Raw genomic sequence first — 13,457 nt, 5'->3', positions numbered from 1 at the left:
GCCTCGGATGCAAAAGTTTTATAAATTATTAAAATGGTTATATATTATGTTATATTAATCAGGTATTTGATTACTTTAAAAAAAAAAAGCCATCTTCTTAATCATGGGAACTGAAGTTTTACTAGCCTGTTTGTATTTAACATCTCTTGTCACTTTGAATAAATAAACACTCTGCCCAGCCAGGCGTGGCTCAGCAGTTGAGCATCGACCTAGGATCCAGGAGATTGAGGTTCGATTCCCGGTCAGGGCACATGCCCGGATTGTGGGCTCGATCCCCAGTTGGGGGCGTGCAAGAGGCAACCGATCAATGACTCTCTCATCATTGATGATTCTCTCTCTCTCTCTCCCTTCCTCTCTGAAATCAATAAAGATACATTTTTTTAAATAAATAAATACTCTAATACTGCTTCATAACAATAATAACATATGATCTTTTGGTCAAATAAGTTTGACAACCTTCCCAGGGTTTGAATTTTAAGAAACTTTTTTTCTTGACCCAGAATTGGCTTTAGGTCACACCAGTACGCCCTGGAATGCCTCAAGGACTTTGTGTTCTCTCCTTATGAAGGAAAAGCTTATACTTAAGGTACAAAGGAAGCTTTGTCAAGTAAAGAAATAATAACTATATTCTATTTATACATACATGTTATTAAAATAGGTGTAAAAATATCCAGGAGTCTATAAATTCTAACATACTTTCATTTATAACTCGAATTGTTATTCTGGAATATTGTGTTTTGCAGAAAGGACAGGATTCTATGTCAACTGTATTATAGTCAAATCCATAACTATGTCATTTTCTATTTCTTCTTGTTATATAGAGACAGTCACTGTTTTGTTGTGATGCATTTGCAGAAATGTCACATCTCCTGAGGGATCCATGGAAAGGACTCTGACTTATTTTAAATTATATTCTCTGAGAATGAATTTTCAGATCATTCCCTTTGAACTGGATGAGAATTATTAGGACGCTATAGAGTATCTGGATTTATAGAAGTATTGGCAAGAAAAATCAGGAGAAACAAAAATTGATTATGGGACTGAATGAACTGAAAATGATAGTTTTTGTAACTTTGTTAAAAGTAACTCTGATTCCTAACCTTTCTGTTTTTCAGACATAAGGAAACTTGTTTGTTTTCTTAAAGCAATTAGGTAAATTTTATTTTTCTCCCTGCCCGATCCCTCCAGAATTTGGCAATTTTTTTTTTTTTTTTAATATATCCTTATTGATTTCAGAGAGAGGAAAGGAGAGGGAGAGAGTTATTGATCCGCTGCCTCCTGCATGTCCCCGACTGGGGATGGAGCCCGCAACCCGGGCATGTGCCCTGACCGGGAATCGAACCCTGATCACCTGGATCCTAGGTTAATGCTCAACCGCTGAGCCACGCCCAGCCAGGCTGGAAATTCTTAATGAGTGAATTGTGGCAATACGTTTCCTTGCATGAATTCAGTAATGTGGTTTTATTAACCAAGTTTTCAATTGTGGTTTTATTAACCAAGGCTTAGACTAGAATGTCATGTCTGAGAGAGACAGGCCTGGACTCTGGATATCACCAGAAAGCCTCAAGAAAACGATGGCTGACGCTGAAGCCAATAAGAGCCCCTTGGAGAAAGGCTGGTACCTTGTTTGGTTATATGGTTCAGGGCAGTTTTTCCAGGTAAGGGACAAAGGTTGCTTTCCTGGGAGATGGCTAGGAAAGAACCTCAAGACATTTTGGGGACCTCAAGAACTTGAGGAATTCACCCAAGTTTATAGGTATTGCAGACAAACCTGATGGCAGCTAGGTAGCTGGCTTCTTTGCCCTGAGGGGCTAATTAAAGTTCAATCATGAGATTCCAGCAAAGCAGATTTTAAAACGCCTATATGGTCAAGTGCTATTCTTATTGGGTTCATATAAACAATCAGGCCAAACTGAAAATGAATAATACAGTAAAGAGACTGGTCTTAATTCGGCTCTTTAATGAAATGAGGGTGATTTTAGGGGGAAAAATTATTTCAACAGGTAAATATTAGAACTGGAATTTTTTGTTTTGTTTTATTTTTCCTTCCACCAGACCATTTGTCATAATTCTTGTTGTTCTAGCTTTGCCCCAATAATACTAAAATTTATAACAGTTTGTCGCCACCAAGATACAAGCCCTACTCAGGGAAAACCACCTCTAACAACCACCGCCACCTCCTTCTGTGCTCAGGCCTCACTGTCCCTCTGACAGAGAGCAAGGATCTCTTGGCTCTGAAGGAAAACGTCACCCCCTTTCAGCAGGAAGTAGCTGTAAGAAGAGACTGCACCTCTCTTCTCTGAAATAATTCGGAGCAAAGATCCTTGAAGGGGTATAGCAGGCAGTCAGACAGACATGAGCAGAGTAAGGACAAGGGGCCAGGTACAGAAGGTCATCAGGGTAGAAAGCCCCAGGTGCCTAGCAAGGGACGATTGTAGGGTAGGGTGGGACCTCCCCACCAGGAGGGCCTGTCCTAGCATATCCCTGGTCATGCTGTTTGGACTCCCTGACCTTTCCTCCGCAGAGATAACATCCAGGCCTCAGGAAAGGTTGAGAGCCAAAGCTATTCCAGGAGACTCATCTGCACTGGGTCTCCAGATGCTAGCAATCGCCCTGTTGTTGAAGGGGATCGCCCTATGCTTTCTATTAAAGTAGCAGGGGGTTCCATAAGAGAGTGTGCATACTTTACAGGGTGTCCAGGAAACTCTCTGTCTTTGAAAACTCAGCAGCAATTGAACTGTTCAAAAGAAAATTCCTCTCTGTCTTATGGAAATGGGCATGGTCGCCTCCCCCCTGGTTGGTTCCTGCCCTGTGGTTTAACAGCATATCTTGTGTACCTATGAATAGTGCTGGAGGCTGGCACCATTGGACACTTGACTGTAATATTGTAATGTTGCCACAGAAGCCCCATCCTCAGCGAGTGTGCCGTGAGCTCACACTAGATGAGAACTGCGATGGTGAAGTACCTCTGTTTAGCCAGGCTGAATATCTCTCTATTTGTCACTCCAGCCACGGTAGGATGATTGAATGCTGAAGTAGCTAACGTGGCCTGTGCTATGGTAAAAGTTCTGAATGCTACCTCCCAAGCTACAGCGGCTATGGGTCAGGAACTAGGGCGAGTAAGAAGCCATCCTAGAAAATCGAGCTGCCACTGATTACCTATTACAGACACAATCAGGGGTGTGAGGATTTTAAGGGTATGTGCTGTTTCAATTTAACTGATAACTCTGAACTCAGAGCAAAAATTACAGAAAGTCAAAGATGCTCTTTCCCGTGTCACACAAAGGGAAGGCTTCTTTCCTAAGGACTTTGCTGCTCACTCTTGGCGACCCAGCTGCACTGGCATAAAGGAAGCCTTCCTCATGTTCTGTTCTTTATTATGATTTGTCTAATATCTTGGTGTATTCAGTGTATGCCTCTCTTTTCTAGCGCGTGTCAATTCATAAGACCTAGAGGAGGTCATCGCCATGCTGCAGAAGCAGAGATGTTAGCACTACAGCAATAGGACGGATTTAAGACCAAGATTTACGATAGTATAAGGTTGATAGATACCAACTAATTTACCTAATCAGAGGGGGAAATGATAGGGACACTTATAATTTCCAAAGATTGAGCACCTGAATTAATCTGAAATATAATTATAAATATATTACTTATAAAATTATAGAACAACCTCTCCTTGAAAACTATTTCACGCACAGGCCCCTCGGGCCCAGCCAGTCTCCATGCAGCACCCCTCTCCTCCCAGCACAAAAGCCAAATGGTCTGTGCAGGACCCAAGAGCAGTGAATGAGGCCGTAATTCTGGCACATCCTAGAGCTTCAAACCCCTACACTATCTTAAATCCCAGGAGAAGCCAAATATTTTACTGTATTAGATTTAAAGGATGCCTTTTTCTGCACCAACCCCCCTCCATCCTGACACCCAGTACTTGTTTGCATTTGAATGGACTAACCCCCAAACTAGGAAAACTTGCTAATATACAGGGACTGTGTTTATCAGGTTTTAGGGACAGTCTCATTTTTTTTGGAAATGCTTTAGCCAAAGAATTAAGAGAATTCCAATTGGCCAACGGGACCCTCCTACAATATGTTGATGACTTACTAATTTCTAGTATTAACAAGACTCATATTAAAAACTCCATTCTGGTATTAAATTTCCTCACAGATAGAGGATATAAAGTCTCTCCCCAAAAGGCCTAAATAACCTCCCAGCAGGTCCAATACCTAGGGTACTTAATTACCCCAGAAGCCTGGACCCTGTCAGCCCGAACAAAACAGGCCACACTGGTTCTCAGGGTCCCACAAAGTAAACGACAGCTTCAAGGATTTTTAGGAATAACCGGCTTCTGCTGCCAGTGGATACCAGGTTTGGGGCTAATTGCTACACCTCTATATGAGGCTTAAAAGGGAGACGACAGCCTATGGATTCGACCCCTGAATGCCACCACACCTTTCAGGAGTTAAAAGTCAAACTGAGCAATTCACCGCTTTAAGGCTGAGAGATAAGGAATAGCACTTGGAGTTCTCAACCAGAAATTAGGCTGACTCCAAGGCCAGGAGCTTACTTTTCAAAACAATTAGATCCTGTAGCAGTCAGCTGGCCACACTGTTAACCAGCTGAAGCCACTGCTCTCTTAGTAGGAGAGGTCAATAAACTTTTGCTAGGGCTGCCACTAGAACAGGGGTCTGGCCTCAACCAGGAGGGACTCAAAATTCAATAAATCTAGCAGCTTTTTTCATAGCTAATTTTTAAGTTGATAATTTTGTGTGGCCCGCAAATCATGTTATAAATATCCAAATGGCCGCCCTTGGCAGAAAAAAGGTTCCCCACCCCTGCACCAGCAGTACAAACCCCCCATCGAGTACAAGCTGTGTGAGAAATAAAGGACCACCAATAGCTCACGGCGGGAAGGCTAAGTAAATATCAGGCTCTCCTCCTGGACTCTCCTGAATTAACCCTGAAGGTTTGTCGAACTCGATCCTGCCACCCTTCTCCCAATAAACGGAAATGGAGGTTACACACCAATACACAGAAACAATTAAGCAACTATATTCAAGCAGGCCTGACTTAAAAGGTGAACCTTTACTTAATCCTGAAGCAGGACAGTTTACAGATGGCAGCAGTTTTATACAAGGTGGGGTCAGCCCTCAGGAAACAATAGAGACAAAACCCCTGCCCCCTACTACTTTCGCCCAAAAGGCTGAACTTGTAGCACTCACTAAGGCCTTACAATGAGGGAAAAACCTCCAAGTTAATATCTATAATGACTCAAACTATGGGTTTCTAATATTACATGCCCATGCTGCTATTTGGAAGGAAATAGGACTTTAAAAAAAAAGGATTTTGAGAGAGGAAGGGAAAGAGAGAGAGAAACATGGCTGTCAGAGTGGAACATCCATCAGCTGCCTCCTGCACGCCCCCTACCGGGGATCGAGCCTGCAACCCTGGCAGGGAATCTAACCAGCAGCCTTCTGGTGCACAGGATGACACCCAACCAACGGAGCCACACTGGCCAGGGCAAGGAAAAAGGACTTTTAACAGCAAAAAACTCCCCCATAAAACACCATAAAAATTTTTTAGAACTCCTGATAATTGGAACACTCCCCCAAGTAGCAGCAGTAATACACTGCCGGGGCCATCAAAAGAGGAACATAGATATAATCAAAGGCAATACAGTGGCAGGTCCGGCAGCTAAGATAGTGGCACAGTCTTCATAAATCACCCTGGGGGCAGCTCTGTTCCCCAGCCTCAGCAACTAGAAGGCCCCTCTTACACCATGGAGGAGGTCTCTTGGGCCTTACAGAATGGATTCTCTAGAAAGTCACAGCAGGCTGGATATCAAATAATAAACTCTTATTACCTCAAACCTTAAAATGGAAATACATCAAAATGCTCCACAATGACACCCACTTGGGGAGACATGCTCTTACCACCCTTGTCTCCCAGCTGTTTGTGACACAAGGGCTTCATAAAACTGTCAAGGAAGGGACCCAAGGGCGGGTGCTCTGCTCCAAAAAATCACCCCCAGAATCACCTCCCTCCTCCTTCCCTCCTGACCCCAGTACAACACCCAGGCACATACTCTGGGGAAGACTGGCAAATTGATTTCACTCAGATGTCCCCAAAAGCTAGATTTAAATATTTGCTAGTATTTGTAGACACCTTCACCAGATGGACTGAGGCCTTTCCTGCCAGAACAGGAACAGCTACTGAGGTGGCCAAGTACCTCCTAAAAGAAACCTTACCTAGTTGGACTACCAGGAAGTTTACAAGGCGGCAGTGAACCCTCTTTTGTAGCCAAGATTACACAACAGCTGGCTCAGGTTTTGGGAATCAACTATCACGCTCATTATGGAGACCTCAATCCTCAGGTAAGGTAGACAGAACTTACCAAACCCTAAAAAGCACTCTCGCCAAGCTATGCCAAGAAACCTCAGAGGTGTGGGTGTCTATGTTACCCGTAGGCCTCACGAGAATGAGAGCTGCACCTAAAGAAAAATTACAAGTGAGCCTCTTTGAACTCACCTATGGCAGCCCCTTTCTCAGATCAGACCTACTAATCAACGAGGAAATCCTCCAGCCGCTGTCTTACACTGTTAATCTAGGACAGGTACAAAAAGCATTACAGGGATATGGAAACAAAATTCTCTGTGCACTTATAAAGACTACCAACACAAGCAAGTTAAACCAGGAGACATGATCTATTTAAAAACCTGGGGAGACAGCTGTCCTGAGTCCCAACTACAACCTAAATAGAAGGGCCCTCATCAGGCCCCACTAAGCACCCCAACTGCAGTAAAGCTCGCAAGGATACCCAGCTGGGTTCACTTATCTTGAACTAAACCTGTTTCTTGTGAGTCCTCACAGGAACCACAACCTAAGACCTGCTCTTGTGAACCCATCAAGGACCTCAAGCTCCTCTTCGAGAAACAAGAACCTGTTACAGATAAGCAATATAATGGCTAAGCCTTAATATGATTTTCTTTCTCGTATTTCTAACACTCTTTCTACTAGCCTGTCATATGCTCAGCCTCCTCCCCCAGGAAAGGAATTTTTCTGTCCCGGTTGGATTTAACCCTTAGCAGATCAAGTCCCAGATCCTCCACTCTACTAACCTCCTTGTGAAATCTGTCACCTCTAGGATACAACAATCCCATGTCAAGATGGGATGTTGGGGATTCCAGACTATCCCTACTTTAGAAGAATCAGCCAGTGGCCTCTCTGATCTAGTCTCAGACCCCATTCCCTTGTCCCCCTTAGATCAGGCAGGGAGGGATTTCCATACCCTAGACAGGCAGGGACTGTGACCACTATCAGCAGGAAGCAGTCACTGAAAATGGATCCCGCTCCCTCATCAACCCTAAAAGATTTTTAGGGATGGAAGTCGGGGGCGGGGGGAGAGGCAGGATAGTAAGAAGCTAGGGAGAGTCCTTGATAAGTGGGATAAGCAACAATGATTTGCACATTCCAGACTGTCCCGGAACAGAACTGCCTTGGGCCCAGTCCCTCCTCAATAATATTTTTTCCATTGCTTTTCAGACAGTGTGGAAGGGAGAGAGAGACACATTGATGTGAGAGACATCAATTGATTGCCTCCCACACTCCGAGCAGGGTGGGGATTGAACCTGCAACTGAGATACATGCCCTTGGCCGGAATTGAACCTGGGACCCTTCAGTCTGCTGGCCTATACACTAACCACTGAGCTATACCAGCCAGGCTCAATGATGTTCTTTAAAAATAAAACTAACAGGAATATATCCCAAGGAACCCCAAACACCAATCCCAAAGAACTTATGTGTCCCTATGTTCATAGCAGCGCAATTCACAATAACTAAGATTTGGAAATAGCCCAAGTGCCCATCAGGAGATGAGTGGATAAAAAGCTGCGGGACATTTACACCATGGGATACTATGCAGCTGTAAAGAGGAAGGACCTTTTAGCCTTTGGCACAGCATGGAGGGAACTATAGAGTATTATGCTAAGCGAAATAAGCCAGTCAGAGAAAGACAAGTACCACATGATCTCACTTATATGTGGAATCTAATGAACAAAATAAACTGATGAACAAAGTGCATCCAGAAGCATGGAACAAACTGAGGGATCTCAGAGGGAAGGCGGGGACGGGGGTGTGGGCGGGGAGAGATTAATCAGGGAACTTGTATGTTTATGGGCATGGCCCATGGACACAGACATTGGTGTGGGGAGGGCTTGGGGATGGATGTGGGGTGGAGGGGGACATCTGTAATGGTCTCAACAATAAAGATAAAGAAACATTAAAAAAATTAAAATAAAATAAATAAATAAAACTAACCACCAGGCTGTGTGGCTCAGCGGTTGAGCGCTGACCTATGATCCAGGAGATCGAGGTTCAATTCCCGGTCAGGGAACATGCCCAGGTTTCGGGCTCTGTCCCCAGTAGGGGGCAGGCAGGAGGCAGCTGATCAATGACTCTCATTGATGCTTCTTTCCCTCCCCCTCCCTTCCTTTCTCTGAAATCAATAAAAACATATTTTATTTAAAAAGAATGTAAGTCAATTCCTTTAAAAAAAAATAAAATAGAAAATAAAACTAATCAGCTGTAGGGTATGTGGGGGGAGGGCTCAAAATAAAGAAATAAAATAAAAATAACCAAACATCTATTTTTAAAATTATTTAGTTAATTAAAACTAACCAGAAAATTGCCCTGGCCTCTCTATACACACATTTTGATGGCTTAACTATTGAAGGACACACCTGAAAAGCTAATGAATATTCTGTTGAGACCCCCTCTGAGACATCCCCCAGGATGCCAAGAAAGAAAAAAAGACTCAAGACAAAGACACAAACATGCTCTCACTAGAGCTCACCCACGCCTGGAATCCTTGCTGTTTTTCTCCTAAACTTTCAGGGGCCCCATGAGACTTACAGGGGGGGGCGGGGAGCAGAGGGTAGCGTCCAACTGTCCAAGCTAACCTTCTGCACCTGCCTCCAAGGCCCCCTTTTCTCTGCCTTTCTCCTGTTGCTTCTTCTGCCTTAAGCCCGTCTTTTGTTTCACTGCCTCCAGCTTTAATAAACTTAATAGCAAAATCACCTGGAATCATCTTGTGAAATCTTTCTTCACAAAGCCAAGAACCCACATCTACAGGCGGCCCGAGGCAGACCCGCGTCAGCCTGGTCCCCTTTCTGGTAAACATCCCCACACCCCCCTTCAGAGCAGAGTGGCCTGAAGCCTCCCATCCAGGCAGGGCTGAGAGGCCAGGGCAGACACTAAGCAGAGGGGAGAGGAGTGAGTTATGTAGAGGGGAACGGACCAGCAGGAGGAAACCCTCACCCCACCTGTTCTGTGCTGAGCCCTCCCAGGCCACCCCATGTGCCTGTGTAGGGTGACCACGCCTGCTCAGGGACCCTCAAGGAAGCTTGCATCCCAGGGGTGGTTGGGCTATCTTTCCCCTCATGTGCCCTTCACACACAGCTCTTTACCTCTGCACCCTGTCCTAAGCAAGGCTCCAGGTCAAATGCCCTCCTCCCAGCTGCTTCCTCAGGCTGGGCTAGGCCTGCAATCCGGAGAAGCAAGAGGGGGGGCTGGGCCCCAAGGCAAGAACATGTCCAGTGAGTCCAGGATTCCCTTTCCACCCCTGCGGTGCCTATCCCTCCCCCCAGCAGCATCAAGGCCAGCGTGTTCCTGCATCATCTGTGCTGGCTGTTCTGGCCTTTCTGGTGGCCTCGAGCATGCTGCTCACTCACACTCTGGGGAGTCACCACAGGGTGAGGCATCTGAGGGGTGCCTGTGTCCTGAGGATTTGTGTTCCCAGCAGAGGCAGCAAGGCCCTGGAGTACATCCTCACCGCCCAACCTCGAAGCTGACACAAGCTCTCTGAGAGCTCCTCCTCCACCCCCAGGCTGGCCTGGATGAGGGGAACCACAAGACCCATTAACAGGCAGACAGGCCCTGCCTTTGCTTAAGCCCTCTAGTGACCAAGGCCCCAAGGCTGTAATGTCCTGGCCCTGCCCATAGGCTTCATCTGAGGTCAAGGGTTGGGTCTAGAACCCTGAGAAGGGCCCTGGGGGGACCAACTGGAATGGTCCTGACAAGTGGGAGTGGAGGGGGCACAGGTCAAGCAGGGGGCTGGAGGGGTGTGAGGGTGAGAGCCCAGCAGTCTCCAAGAGACCCTGAGCCAAGGGACCAAGGGGAGCTGAGGAAGAGAGAAGGCCAGGTTGTAGGGGGCACCTGCTGGGGAGGGGAGGGGCAGGCCTCCCTCAGAGGGATCATACCAGCCTCACTGCTCCCAGGACCCAACTATGAGCACAAAGCTCACCCCAGCTTGGGGACAAAGGCTGGCATCCAAGAGGCATGAAGCAAGTCAGGTTAAGAAAAGCTCAGGGCTGTGAAGTGGAAAAGAACGCTGAGGTTAGCTGAGGTCACAGTGCAGAACGCCAGCGAGTGTTCCTGGAGGGGGAAGGCCCGTCTACTGAGTGGGACTTTGCGGACCGGCCAACCGCACACCACTCACTTCCCTGCACATCTGACCAGACCCACACGCCCTGGCCCTTGGTCCCACCCTGCGCGACCCCTGGCGGGCAATCCCAGGCTAAAGTCTGGGTCAGAGTCTGAGTGCCATCGGTTAGGGGGGGGTCTCAACCGTGAAACATTGCTCAGCAAAGGAGATAAGCTAGTCTTGACTGCAGGGAACCGGCCCTCAGCCGGCGAAAAAGGCAGCCTCTAAGACAGGGGCCCCAAGCTGACAACTGGGGAAGCACCCTGGATACAAACAGGCCTCCGATTTGATTCAGGGATCACCGATCCCGCACAACGTCCGCAGACCCCGGGCTAGCGCTGGTCATCTCGGGGTCGCAAACGAGCCGGGAGCATCACAGAGCCCGCCCAGTTCCCGCAGGCTGGAGCCGCCCCGCCCACTTGAAGCTCCGCCCCGCCAGAAGCTCCGCCCACCTGAAGCTCCGCCCCAATAGGAGCCCAGCCCCGGGTCCCCGCCAGCTTCCGCTCCGGAAAGCCCGCGGTTGAACCCATGGTTTCCACAGCGCAGGCCCCAGTCCAGGCGGTGCACAAACCCCAGCCCTCGTCCCCGCTCTTTCCCCTCGAGCGTTGGGCGCCCAAGCGACACTGCCAGACCTCCCACCGCCGCGGCCCCCGTTCGGCCGGCGTTCCTACCCTCGCTGCCGGCTGCGGCGCGTTTGGCCCGGCCTCTCCCAGGGGCCGCGGGGGCGGCGCAGCACTGCCATTGTGATGTTTCTGGGAGCGGGGAGGTTGCGTCACAAACTCCTAGGTCTCGCGAGCCGGCCGTACGTAAGCGGGCGCCGCTGGTGTAGTGGTATCATGCAAGATTCCCATTCTTGCGACCCGGGTTCGATTCCCGGGCGGCGCACTCGTTCTTTTTAGTTTTCCCCATCTCAAAACACTGACAGAAGAAATTTCTAGACCAAAGAAAACCAGAAGCACGGGGTAGCCATTCATTCCGGTGCAGCACGAACGAGACAGTTTCAGAGTCACAAGCACTTTGAAAATGTTAGGACAGCCATGGCGACAGGGCGCTGAGCTGAGAAGCTCCTACACACCGGCCACCCAAACTCTGCGCCCGGTGCCCCGCACGGGGTGCCGCTCCCGATGCGCCCGCAGATGATGCGGGCCCCTTAAACCGCTGCGCGTGTCCTCCTGGGAACTGTAGTCCGTGGGAGCGGACTTCGCGACTGCCGGGCTCTTAACTCCCCCGGGGCCTCCCAGCGGCAGTACTACCGCTCCTGGCGGACTCGCTGCGGGGTCGTGATGCTGATGGCAGCCGCCGCCGAGCGGAACAAGGAGCCCATCCTGCGCGTTCTGCGGCAGTACGTGGACCCTGCCCAGCGCGGCATCCGCGTGCTTGAAGTGGCCTCAGGCTCCGGCCAGCATGCGGCCCACTTCGCGCAGGCCTTCCCCCTCGCCGAGTGGCAGCCTTCTGACGTGGACCAGCGCTGCCTGGACAGGTGTGGGGGAAGGCGGGACCCCGGGTGGTGAAAGTGGGCCCCGTCCCGCCACCCCGGCTCCCCGCGCCACCGTGACCGCTGTGAGCAGGGCTGCAGGGGGACCCGGAAACAGGGGCACGGGCCACCTCCACCCACCGGCTGCCCTCCGACAGCATCTCGGCCACCACTCAAGCCCAGGGGCTGTCCAACGTGAAGGCCCCGCTGTACCTGGACGTGACGTGGGATTGGGAGCAATGGGGCGGGATCCTGCCGCACTCGCTGGACCTGCTGCTCTGCATCAACATGATCCACATCAGCCCCCTGAACTGCACTGAGGTGTGTGGGAGCGTGGGTGAGCCGCCCAAGGGCCAGCTACCGCGCCACCCTTACCCCTGCATTAGAAGGGAGCAGGGTGCCAGGTTTGCCCCATTTCATAGAGCACTGAGGCCCGGGGGAGGTCAGGTTGAGTCTCCAGACCCCAGCGCAGGGCTCTTTTGGAGGGAAAGTTCCTCACTGCCATCCTGCTTCCCCTATCTCTAGGGGCTCTTCAAAGCAGCAGGACACCTGCTCAAACCCAAGGCACTGCTCATCACCTACGGGGTGAGTGCTCCTGCTTGAGATGGAACTCCCCTGGCCCTATGATCCCAGCCAGCCTCAGCTGTGCCCTCCTTTCTAGATTCCCTCCCTCCTTTCTCAGTATTTTCATTTGCCCTCTCCCCCACTACCTGTCACCATTGAAACAGGCCCAGATTTCCCCCTCTCAGTCTCCCTGTACCCCCTAGGCTCATGGGAGCAGGGGGAGGTGTGTCCTTTACGTACTCTGGGGGCTGGCCTGCAAGTCTTCCCAGTGGCTGACTGGGGAATGGCTGACCCTGGGGTGTGGGCAGAGCTGTGTCCCTCTGTCTCCACAGCCCTACGCTGTCAATGGGAAGATCTCTCCCCAGAGTAATGTGGACTTTGACCTGACCCTCAGATGCAGGTTAGAGCTGGGGGGGGGGGGGCGCCTGGCTGGGAAGGCACGTGAGCTGGGTGACCCCCAACTCTACCTCTTTCCCCCGCTGCAGGAACCCAGAGTGGGGGCTGCGGGACACAGCATTCTTGAAGGACCTGGGCCAGGCCAGCGGCCTGCTCCTGGAGAAAATGGTAGGTGGGAAGGGCTGGGTGGCTGGGTGGCCTCCTTGGGCAGCTTCTCTAGCCAAAGCATCTCTCCCAGGTGGATATGCCAGCCAACAACAAATGCCTGATTTTCCGGAAAGAGTAACCCCTCCTTCATGCATATGTCCCCGGTGAGGCCTCTTCTGGGACAAACCCAGACAACCAGCCCCTGCCCTGGACCAGGCCATGCAGACTGGCCCTGCCCATTCTGGGGGCTCTTGATCAGTGGCCACAGGGCTGCTGAGAGCCTGGGAATAAAGTGCTATTTCCTGATGTCCTGTTGCTGGTGTCTACTACGCCTCTTCCTGGGAGCACCCCTTGTGGTGCTGGGTGTGCAGGCTGTCTCTCCAAGGGTTCCATTAC

At 49.8% G+C, this 13,457-nt stretch overlaps 1 protein-coding gene across 2 annotated transcripts; it reads left to right on the top strand.

Annotated features, from left to right (window-relative positions):
* The first annotated feature begins 11,448 nt into the window (after positions 1–11,448).
* METTL26 (methyltransferase like 26) lies at positions 11,449–13,368 on the top strand. Of its 2 annotated transcripts, XM_081132942.1 has the most exons (6): positions 11,483–11,960; positions 12,113–12,275; positions 12,480–12,539; positions 12,851–12,918; positions 13,004–13,082; positions 13,153–13,368. In XM_081132942.1, exons 1-6 carry the CDS (start codon positions 11,764–11,766, stop codon positions 13,198–13,200), a joined length of 615 nt encoding a protein of 204 aa, XP_080989068.1. In that variant the 5' UTR covers positions 11,483–11,763; the 3' UTR covers positions 13,201–13,368. The 2 variants fall into 2 exon arrangements, with proteins under 2 accessions (XP_080989069.1, XP_080989068.1); XM_081132943.1 differs by lacking the exons at positions 12,480–12,539; positions 12,851–12,918 and having other exon boundaries at positions 11,449–11,960.
* Positions 13,369–13,457: the final 89 nt, after the last annotated feature.

The sequence above is a fragment of the Miniopterus schreibersii genome (assembly GCF_964146895.1).
Source record: "Miniopterus schreibersii genome assembly, chromosome: 3".
Classification (NCBI taxonomy): Eukaryota; Metazoa; Chordata; class Mammalia; order Chiroptera; family Miniopteridae; genus Miniopterus; species Miniopterus schreibersii.
This window is presented reverse-complemented; position numbering and strand designations above follow the sequence as displayed.